The 11,910-nt window shown below is 36.4% G+C and overlaps 1 protein-coding gene across 1 annotated transcript; it reads left to right on the top strand.

Annotated features, from left to right (window-relative positions):
• The first annotated feature begins 598 nt into the window (after window positions 1-598).
• LOC110775318 (uncharacterized) lies at window positions 599-11,430 on the top strand. The gene is made up of 12 exons (XM_021979927.2): window positions 599-753; window positions 948-1,083; window positions 1,472-1,554; window positions 1,639-1,714; window positions 1,871-1,938; window positions 4,829-4,946; window positions 6,416-6,597; window positions 6,694-6,777; window positions 7,748-7,894; window positions 9,858-9,966; window positions 10,058-10,177; window positions 10,924-11,430. The coding sequence occupies exons 2-12, from the start codon at window positions 996-998 to the stop codon at window positions 10,992-10,994; spliced, it is 1,146 nt and encodes a 381-aa protein (XP_021835619.1). The 5' UTR covers window positions 599-753; window positions 948-995; the 3' UTR covers window positions 10,995-11,430.
• The last annotated feature ends 480 nt before the right edge of the window (window positions 11,431-11,910 follow it).

The raw sequence follows: 11,910 nt of genomic DNA, 5'->3' as shown, positions 1-11,910 counted from the left end.
ATATGCCATGTGAGGAACTTCCCGATGTTAATGATTCTAGAAACACTGAAAATTCAAGAGTAGCATCCAAAGAAATGCAAGTGATCCTTGACAACATTGCTAGTTGAATATGGGACATAGAGTAATTTTTATTCTTTTAAAAGTTATCAAGATATTGGTTTTTGTATTAAAATTATTTTTAGATTCATAACATGACGTATTATAGATACTAATAACTTTTATCGAGTAATACATCAATTAAAATAATTATAGATATTAAAATATATAGAATGTCAATTAAACAATTAAAAATTTCAGGTACTTACAAAACTAGTTCTACCAAACAGACAACATAATCAGCTACCTTATCAGTTTCAGCACCTTATCAGTTTCAGGTACTACCTTATCAGTTTCAGCTCAATTTCAGCTAGTGTTACCAAACATACCCTTAATAGAATCTACCAATAATCTTAACCTGATAGTAAAATCGAGGACATGTGTTTAATAAGCCTCACGTCCAAATATTTTTTAGGACACCAATAAAACGAAGGAGCAATTAGAAAAAAGGACCAATATGTTTTAAAAAAGAAAAAATCATTTGAATTAAAAGACCCAAAAAAAACGGGTTGAAATTCTAGAATACGGAGTAATAATTTACCGGCAAAAACAAAAACAACCCGAAGTTGTGCCTAATTTCTAACAGATCCCCACTTGCTCCATTACGATCTCTCTCTCGCCTCGTCGCCGGCGCCGTTAACTCCCACTCAATCTCCGGTAACTTTCTCTCTCCTTAATTGATGTTCTTCTTTCACACACACATATAATCCGACCATGTTATTTTTATGATGCAAAAATTAATACAAATCGATTCAAAATTTGTGTTTTTTTGACGTCATACTCTCAATTTCCCAATTTTTTTTACTCATTGCAAATTATTCAATTAATTTTGTAATTTAAATGTTGAGCAGGTAATTTGATCGGAAAGGGTGTTAATTAAATTATAACTTGGCCGGAAAATGGGGGTGAAACAAGCTATTAAGAGACTTGATGCATTCCCTCGCGCTGAAGAACACTTGTTGCAGAAGACACAATCCGGCGCTATTGGTAATTGCCTTAATTTTTTCTTCTATTAAGAGATTATTCGTGACGAAAACCCTATTTGTATGATGGGTTTTAAGCTGGGTTGATTTATGTTAGCTCCATTTGAATTAGGGTCCTTAAATTTTCAGTTTGCAATGTGATTTTCATCAACTGATTTGCTGGGATTTTGGGTGTACTGTCATTGTAGATATCATGTGAGTAGTGTAGTGATTAAAATACAAACCCGACATTGAAAATCAGCAGAAAAGTAAAGAGAGATTCTATCATAGAGTATTACGATGGTAGAATTGAAGTATGCAATAGTGTCTATACCTAAAATCTGAATCGCTATGCCAGTATGCAATTAATGTTTGTGTGTGTGGATGTCTAATCCGTCTCTTCGGTTTTGTAGTTTCTGTCATTGGTCTGGTCATAATGGCTACTCTGTTCATACACGAGCTTAGATATTATTTGAGTACCTATACAGTTAATCAGGTGAGTTTTTGTAGCACACATTTCTTTCCACTTTCTTATGGTCATTTGATTTTTCTATTGATTGCAAGTTTTGTCTGTTTGTAGATGTCTGTGGATTTGAAGCGAGGGGAAACTCTTCCTATACACATTAATATGACATTCCCTTCCTTGCCATGCGATGGTTAGTATGGATGTTATTTTCTGATCGTTCTGTTATTCCAACAACGACTTTTGTCCCTGTCGCCACTTGTTTTACCATGTATATAGTAGTAAATGCTGATATTTACATTCTTACCTGCTTTCAATTTCTTCATGAGGTGACATTTGTTTTGTGCAGTCCTCAGTGTGGATGCTATAGATATGTCAGGAAAGCATGAAGTGGATCTTGATACAAATATATGGAAAGTATGTTATGCTTCACTTGGACTTATGATTTTTGATGTCTTGGCTTTCCAGTTTTTGCTTCTACCTCTGTGTGGTTTTCTGTGTGCTTGTGACTTTTATATCCTTGGGCCCAAATTATAGATGGATGGATTTGGTACCTACATGTAGTTCGTAGTTCTCAGAAAGCGGAAATGACTTAAATATCTAGCTGGCTTCTGTATGAAGTTATGAACTCAATTTTACCGATCCTTCGAGTTTGGAAGTTTTCATTTGGTTGCTTTTTTTTAATATTTTTTTTTATTCATTGTTGGTGAATTATGATATTAGTACTCCTTTTCCTCACAAAACATGGGCAGTTTCCATTCTTTTTTCCCCTTGCCAGACAAGCTTTTATCGCTGGATTAGTAGAGAGATAAAGAGCCAACTTCAAAAATTTCAGGACACATCAATAGTGTATTTTCTTCTGAAAGCCCTTCTCTTTCTCTTGGTCCTCAACGAACACATTGCACTAGCTACCTGGCTTTTATAGTTCAACTATAGCACTTCCCGCCTTGCATTGACAATATGTCTCATTTCGTTGTCCCACACGAAGACAGGCTACGACATACAGAACAAATTGAGCATCAGTTTCTATGCAGTAGCGGCACAGTATGGCTAGTAGATTGCATCTCATGCAGTGAGGCTCATTGTCACACACAGTTTTTACAGGCACTTTATACCTCATAAACATCTCTTCGCAGTCATTAGGCTTCTATTCAAGTCCAGGGCTGGAAAAAAACATGTTCTCATTCTGCTCTAAAATAATGGAAGACTCTCCAGTTTCAAGAGGCATGAAAATAAAAGAGTCCTTCGGATGAATACATGTAGTCTTAAATATATTTTTCTTAGGGCGTAAGAGAGCAGAAGGTTATATGTTGAAGGCCCAAAGTACAACCCTCTGCATTACCACATTCCAACTACTAGAACTAATTTATGTTCCTTCAGCAAAAGAGCTATGCATGCTTGGAGTAATAGATCTTTCCTAAGTAGTCATCATTCTGATTATGAAGCTTAGTAATGCCTAGCCCACATGCAGCGCTTGATGGGCACATTGTAATTGGATTTTTAATTGGTTCGGCTAGTGCCTTCATAGATCCCGAGGGGATGAGGAGACCGAGGAAAGAAGTGGGGAAAGACAGTATGGTGACTTGGTGGGGCTAGAGGGGCTGATAATCAGATTGTAGCTTTTTCGCCCGAGGAAGGTGTTTTATGCATAATTAGACACCGGGATAGTTCAACTACACAGAAAGCTCACTCACAACTCACTTAAGATTACAATATAAGTTGGTTTTTTGTTTAAAGCTTCGCTCATTAAGATGTTATCAAGCTTGGTGTTTGGATTTTCGGACACTGAATGAACTAATTTCAAACTCAAATAAGAAAACATGTTACAACTCTCAATTCTATTAATCAGTCACAACTTTAAAATAACATACGATGACCATGCCTTCAATAGGTCTAAAAGAGTCTTAACAATTAGCTGTGTAGAAACCAAAATAACTAGACCTCTAACTGCCCTAAAAGACTTAATCAATTAAAATATCCATTAGTTATGGCCTTGCATAATTATCCAATAGCAGAGTCTTAACAAAATACCTACTTAAACCCAAACTGATAACTCTTGCCAGCTATGTGTGGGAGTTGAGTGTGTAAAGGATAGATTTAAAAGCTAATAAATAGTAGGAGTTAACTCTACTTACTTATCCTCTGCTGGTCCATAAGCGTAACTAACTTCTTTTGGACAAAACAAATCTAAAACACTGCTGCAATGATTAAAGCTTAGGACCAAGTTGTTGTGTCCAACTCAAATGCTTTGCTACACATGCATCAGCAAGAGGATTACCACACAGTTGTTTCGATATTACCTTGCCAACATGATGTAACTAGATGCCAGCTATCTCCATGCAAAGCCACATAAAACTCTAGCTCTAATTTAACGTATTGCTTCCTCTGTTTTATGGTAGTTGCAAGTCTTATGACAGGTTCCATTTTATGTGGTTGTGAAATAGTTGCAACGTTCCTTTTTGTATTGATGGTTTCTCTCTCTTTGTCCATGGCTAACATCTCCCATTAAAAATAATAATACCAAGATAAGGACCTACTTTAAAACTAAGTCATCTTGCTACTTCAAACCACAAAAAGAGCCAAGAAAATCTTTTAAGACTTGTTTTCAAGAAGGTTTAATATGCTTGGTAATGCACACATTGCTTCACTCAGAAACACAACATCGTTGGCTTCTGATACACTCTTCACAAGAGGAATAAGAAATTAATAAGACTAAATAAAGGACCGGTCCACCGGGTAAATAAATTGACCAGGTGTTATCCCTTTCTAGCTACTTTGATTGAAAAACAAAGTTGCTGAGATACATCAGGCTTCATCTTTTGAGGTAAATTATCATGAATGGAGTAGGAAATAGGAATTGATTGTTTTGTAATTTCATGCATACCTTGTCCTTGCAAGCGCAAAAAATAACAGCATTCCACTTACTGATTGAAGCGGCTAGCTTATTCTGTAATGTTTGTCTTTGGATATAGTTGCTGTCTTTTCTTAAAAAAATCAGAGTTTAATTAGTAAAACAGTTATTTTGAGATGTAGGGAAGACATACCGAGGTTCCTTTGACATTTAACTCATCCCCAAACTAATGTCATGCTTTGAGAGGAAAACAACTAAAGGAAGATATACAGATTTTATGTCACCATTATCTACTTGAAGACTTTTATTTTATATATAACGACTGTATGAGTAGTAAAAGCAGTTTAATGAATAATTTTAATTTACATCTGAATTCAAAAGCCAAAGAATAGTAATCTTTGATCATGCCGGAAATAGACAATTATGTCCTAAAACTGTCTCTTTGGTATGTTGCAGCTTCGTATGAGCAGTGATGGCCATATTATTGGAACTGAGTTTTTGACTGACTTGGTGGAAAAGGGGCAGGCCCATGATCATTCTCATAGCCACTCTCATGGCCATGCTCATGACCATGGTAACACTATTTGTGCAGTATACCTTCTTTTTTTGAGATGAATTCTTCACTTTTATTACTTATATGTACTATTCTTGTAAGTTATATTTATTGAGTGGTGTTTAGCTTCAAATATCGAAAGGGTTTCACCAACAGATGGAAAAATTGTTCTTTTACTCCCAAGGGAAAACTGATAGACAAATAATAACTCCGATCTTGTCATACATGCTGTTTAGATTGAAATGTTAGTTTCAGTCATGCCAATAACATTTCTAAACACCACCTTAAACAACCTTAATTTTTATCATACCACCAAAAAATGCCATGTCATCTATAGTACAAACTCATAAAAAAAACGTCAAAGTTTCCACTTGTATCGTCTGTCGGCCGACTTATTGACTGTTATGTAGTTATAGTCTTATAGATGGCATGCCTGCTCAAAGAAACCATCAGTCCTATAATAGATGAAATGTCTCCAAGTCATGGATTTTAAACCTTGCTTGTTTCATCTAATGACTTGGCAACTAGTTGGCATGAAATCTTTCTATTGATTTTAAGCCCCTCTATTAACATCATTGATTCTACGAACACATGCTGCATGAAATCAAAATACTTGTCAAATTCTTGAATATATCACAATAGGCATATTTTTTTTTTGTTTTCTGAGATTATTTAGTTTTTATAAAAGATGGACGCTGATGGTCATTAGTTATAAATCAATTTGACTTTTAGGTCAGTGTCTTGTTCTTTATTTAAACTCAATTTTAGATAATTTTTATTCTAATGCTCATTTATTTTACCCCCCTTGTTTCTTTATGTAATACCCACTTTCCGTTTTCACCCATTTATTTTTGTTCTACCCACTTTTACTTCCTCCCCGATAAAGTAATTTTGTTCTTTCTTTTGCCCTCCTTTGACCCTTTAAACGAGACCTATTTAAACCCAATAAATATCTTAGTCTTTCCCTCCCCTCGAGAAAGTAGACTATTCCACATGGGTGGTCCTTCCATCCTCTTACTTTGTATTAATTGTATCTACATCAAAATTTCTACATAGATGTCAAATCATAACTTTCTGATAAGGAAATAATTGTATCAAGTACATATACCTCGATAAAGCATAATTCCACGCAATAAAGAACCTGAATAAAGTTTTGTAATGTCAAAGTACCATTAAGAACATAATCTAAGTTCTAATTTGTAGAGAATAGGAAAATAAATTTGTAATGTAGATAGACAATTTAACATGGGTGCCCTATATATTTTGCATATGTGCTTTAGTTTTGTACTTGTATGAAACATGTGTACAGTACTGAGGCTTAGACTCTTCCCACCTCTGTTTCCTTGACCAAAGCATTACAGTTGTTCCCTTTTCTTTTCATCGGTAAATGGGCTAATAAATAATCAAGTTCCCATTTGATAAGTTTTGGTAATATGTTACTTCCTCTGAATCATAGTCACTAATTATAGTCTCAAGAACTTTTTTGACAGGTCATGATAAACATCAGCCTGAGGATTCTAAAGATGAGCATGGTCATAAAGATGAGCATGGTGATATTAAAGATAAGCACGAAGATTCTAAACAGAAAAGTCATCTGCAAAGCTTCGATGAAGAGACTGAAAACATAATAAAAAAAGTTAAGCAGGCAATGGCAAATGGAGAAGGGTGTCGGGTATTTGTTACTTTTTCCAACTGCATTTATATTTTAAAAAAAATATTCAACTGTGATGAAGTAACTAATGAGTCAATGACCTCATTTCTTTTACAGATCTATGGTGTTTTAGATGTGCAAAGGGTTGCTGGGAACTTTCACATCTCAGTTCATGGGCTGAACATTTTTGTTGCTCAGATGGTGAGGTCTCACTGTGAATTACACAATTAAAACAATTGATGTGGAAATAACATTTTTTTGCCAATGATGATGCATAACTCTCAATTTTTTCTTGGATAGTTTTCTTTGTATAAAAGAAGTTGGTTTTGAGTGGTAAATGGAGTTATAACTTCCACATTAGGTAGCTTTATGCTTGTTATGGAAGTGTTTTGCTTCTGAAGTGCAATTGTGTACATTCGATCCGTGGGAACTTTATGCGCCGTGATTGTAGTTTATTTTGTTAGGGAGAATGTCAAACTTGTACCCATGCCCAATTGCCCATAGTTAATTTATGCATCAAAATTTTCAGGCAGTGAAGGAATAAGTTTCTGTGGAAGGATGACTGATATAACTTGATATTTAGAGAATTCATAGACGTGGAAGGGTTTTTGGTTTGAGATCAAGGAGAATATAATCAGACCATACTTGCACGAAAGATATGCAGGGGTTGTTCAGCTAAGAGTGGGCTGATATTTGGTAATGTTGTGCTATAATCTGATGGATCAGGGGAGGGACTAGGTGTGGCGGCTGATGAATGACTAGACAAAATATTTAGCAAGTGAAGGAATGAGTTTCCGTGGAAAACCTTGAAATGTAGGGAAGTCATAAGTATGTAAAGGTTGTTCGTTTGTAACTGAAGGGGAATTTAAACAGGACGTGCTTGCAAGAAAGATATGCACGGAAATTGTTCAGTTAAGACTTAAGAGTAGATTTTGTCAATGGTGTGCTGTAACCTGATAGATAAGGGGAGGGACTAGGTGTGGGCCGTGTTGCAGCTGATGCATGGCTAGAAACAAGAAAGCGAAAAATTAGAAGGGGAAGGGGGGGGGGGGAGTTACATGTTTCCTGTGGATCTGAATGTTGGATCTTGTGAAATTTCTTGTGAATTATTGTTGTATTGTTCATTCTTAGCATAATGAGTACTCACCAAAATTTTCTTGTCTTTTGTCAGATTTTTGAAGGATCTAATCGCGTTAATGTCAGCCACATGATTCATGATCTATCATTTGGGCCTTCTTATCCTGGAATTCATAACCCCCTTGATGGGACAGTTCGCATCTTGCGTGGTACAAGTGGCACTTTTAAATACTACATAAAGGTATGTCGGGTGTCATTTAATGCCTGCTTATGTCCTAGTCATATCATGACCTCAGTAAACATATGTGGAATAAGTATCTATTTTATATGTTGCCTCTTGTTTAGCTGCATCTCAGGTCTGTAATATTTGAATGGACAGTAATTTTAGTGTGTGTGTGACATGCTAATCACTATCAGTGCTCTCGGTCTTTGTTTCTGTTTAATTTTAATTGATTCTTAATTTTCAGGTTTTATGGTGGTTCATTATGCATATGCTTATCTATAAAATTATTTGTCCTTTATATGGAGGAAGTACTCCCTCCGTCCCGGAATACACGCACCGGTTCGAGTCGACACGCTTGCCAATGCACAACTTTGACCACCAATATCTTTAACTACATATTATAAAAAATTATGAAATATTAATATTTTGAAAATATATGTTAAGATGAAGCCAACAATATATTATATGCTAACTTTTGTTTTCATATACTAGAAATAAAATAGGGTCAAAGTGAATTATGTGAATAGTGCAAAAAGTCAAACCGGTGCGTGTATTCCGGGACGGAGGGAGTATAACTCTATTGGAGTGTACTATGCTACTCTGTCTTCCCCCCTTTATACTTGATGTTTCTCCTGGACTCATGTTTTTATGAGAGGAATTGCAGTGAGATTTTGTTGATTTGTGTGAAAAAAAGAAGTAAGTGGGTATAGTTTATAGTTTTTTTTTTGGGGAGGTGAGAGAAAGTGGGGACCCAAAGTGGAGATGTAAGAAGATTGGAAACAATATTTTATTTTGTGGATCCCCCCATAATGAGAAAATGGGAAGTTTAATCAGGGACAAACATATTGTGAGGAATGGGCACCGGGAAGTTAACTGCGGGACGGAGGAAGTATTTCTCTTCAGTTGAATTAAATAATTATTTATTGCATTGTGTTGCCGACTGTCTTAACCCATTATAGTCAATGATCGACCTGCGTATTTGTTACAAACTTACAATGCTGTGGTTTATGTTCTCCACTTCTCATCCATTAATACTTGTAGAGCTGTCAAATTGGGTGGGTGTGGGTTGGAATCGGATTGGGTCCAGTCGGGTTGGGTCATATCAGATTTGGCTTAAGTTGGGTCAGTGCGTGACGCGCATCCTTGCGAATCGGTCGGGTTTGGTCTGGTTCTCGGATCGGGTCGGTTTTTGACAGCTCTAATTCATTACTGTATGAAGTGTCAGATTTTTGTCACATGTATATTTCTTATAAGCGATTATAAGAATTGGTGGATATTCTGTGAGAAGTTAAGCCACGGCCCATGGGCCCACGGGCCACAGTGCTTCATGACTAGTTTGTGGAGTTGTGCTGATCGGCGCCTGCATTGAAGCTATTGTTTGTCTGCGATTGAGGTTTAGAAAGTTAGAATTTATTTTATTACTGAATGTGGCAATAGCATCCAATTGCGACAAGTAAGCAATATTTACGCGGTGTTATTGGGAAACATGGTAATTGAAAACTGCTAGAATATGATAAAATCCCTGATTATGGAATCTTATGCGTAAGAGGAGGGAGATGATGCGTTCCTGGGGAGGCCAGAGGTAGGAGAGGGAGAGAAGAAAATTAAGTTTAAGAACTAAGGCTCTGATTTGTGATTACCATGCCGAGTATGTTAAAGTTCCTTATTTGGTTGTCGTATTCCACATTAGACAATGTTTACAAAATGCAAAGGAATAAGGAACTCTGTTTACATAACAAGAAAACTGAGTAAAATATGTAATTTTTTAAAGAGTATTATTTACTATAAGAAACCTTGTCTGACTTGATGCTTGCCTAATGTAACTGTGAGAAGATCGTCCTTTGAGTAGCTTTGCTAGCAGTGATCTTGTTTCTGATATGTTTTAGATTGTTCCTACCAAGTACAGATATACCTTAAGATGCTTTTCTTTCTGTTTGTACACAGTGGTTTATATTACTAAATTGCATCTGTTATGTTTTAGATTGTTCCTACCGAGTACAGATATTCCTCGAAAGACGTGTTGCCTACCAACCAATTTTCTGTCACAGAGTACTTTTCACCTATGAAAGACTTTGATAGAACATGGCCAGGTTGGTAATGAAGCATTTTAGATGCTGCTTTTGTCATGTCTATTTGTTCTGCCTTGCTGCCTATATTTCTTAATTGCATTGTTGTTGGCAGCTGTTTACTTCTTGTATGACCTATCGCCTATTACTGTAACAATCCGTGAAGAACGCCGCAGTTTTCTTCATTTCATCACTCGGCTTTGTGCAGTACTAGGGGGTACCTTTGCTTTGACAGGTATGCCTAATGTCCTTGAGCTTGACTATTGTCAGTTTTGATATTGGAATGTACACTGGTTAATCTCATAAATATCAGGGGTCTCGTGAACAATATTTGGTGTTGCACAGAAGCAGGAAAGATGAGCAATTTTCTTCATTTTATAGAATCTAATATGCTAGAGTTTTTAATGGCTCTGAAGATAACTTGATAGTGATTCAAGTCTTCCAAAATTTTCTCAGACAATTGTCATGCTAGCATTAATATCTGGTTTCGAGTAACTGTAGGCCAATTGCTTTCTTTTGGGGACTTCTGTACCAAATTTTTACTTTGGCCAACTGTACGCCATAGAGTTCATACTCAAAGTTTTGTTGCTCCCTCATTACTTTATGATTCTTAGGTCCCGGAAGAGCTACAAAGTCACGAAAATCCCAACAGTGACTATTTGTCACCATTTCTGTCCAGTGCCCACTTCCATAGGTGAAATTGATACTGTGAATCTGCAGATTTATAAAACAAAAAAATCAAAGAAAAGAAAAAGAAGGATTGTATCAGATCCTGCAATGTTTAGTTGGTCTGATGTTGACATCTTGTTCAGTTTGATTGCACTTGGAGAGTTGGAGGATCATCTTCGAACTTGCTATCCTCTGTCTGTGTGTGTGTGAGTGGGGCCGGGGGAGGGGAGATATACTCATTACTGGCATGCATCACTACAATGTGTTGATACAATTTCTGATGTGGTGCTTCAATTATTGTCAATCTTGCAGGAATGCTAGATCGCTGGATGTATAGGTTTGTTGAAATGGTGATGAAGCCAAATAAGAGGGGTGCAATTTGAATCTAATCGGTCAGTTAACCAAGTGGAGCCTTCATGGTGTCATCTTTATACAATCCTGAGGCGAAAAACGGAGATTAATTCCCTAATCTTTGAACGACATCTGTAATGATCATCTGTGGGAACACCGTGGTCGTTATATACAAAAGGTTATGCCATATATATATAACCACTCCTTAGTTACTTCAGGAAATACAAGTTTCAGGCTCACATCACAGCATTTGTAATGAACATTTTTGGCACGAATGGTCTTTTTGGCGTAAGCTCCAAGGTCAGAGTAGGTTTTCTATGTTGAGTTTATAGTACATGGTTGTTTGTCCAGAAAAATTATAATATATGATCATTTTGTTGTATTTTAGCATTTGTATACTTCATGAAATTAGCAACAGGTAAGCTCTTTCATTGTCATAATAGAGATCTGAACTCACCCGTTTCTTCAGTTTTCTGGACAACATTAATGCGTTTTTTGTGAATATGGATGTCATTTAAAATTTTAAATCTGGCCCAATTCACTTGTTGGAAACACTTGGAATTTGGAATTTGGAATTTGGAATTTGGAATTTGGAATTTGGAATTTGGAATTTGGAATTGGAATTGAGCCTAATCCAACTCTTAAGAAAATAAGTCCATTTGTAAGAATTTGAAATTCCACTAGCTCAACCCCTTCTCTACGTTCTCCTTTCCCTATATTCTAACAAGAACTCATTTTCTCTCTCCTCTCCCATACCCACACCGTTTGAACCACCATTCCCCCACCCCCCTTTCTTCTCTTTCAATCAACCATTGCCTTCACATTTACTAGCTTCACCATCGTTTTTACGCTGACCACTCCATAGTCACCCCCATCGACCTATGTAATAGCCGCCTAATTGCCTCCATACTAACGACTGTACACCTTCCTCTAACAATAGATGGCGTT

Source organism: Spinacia oleracea, chromosome 2 (assembly GCF_020520425.1).
Source record: "Spinacia oleracea cultivar Varoflay chromosome 2, BTI_SOV_V1, whole genome shotgun sequence".
Classification (NCBI taxonomy): domain Eukaryota; kingdom Viridiplantae; phylum Streptophyta; class Magnoliopsida; order Caryophyllales; family Amaranthaceae; genus Spinacia; species Spinacia oleracea.
This window is presented reverse-complemented; position numbering and strand designations above follow the sequence as displayed.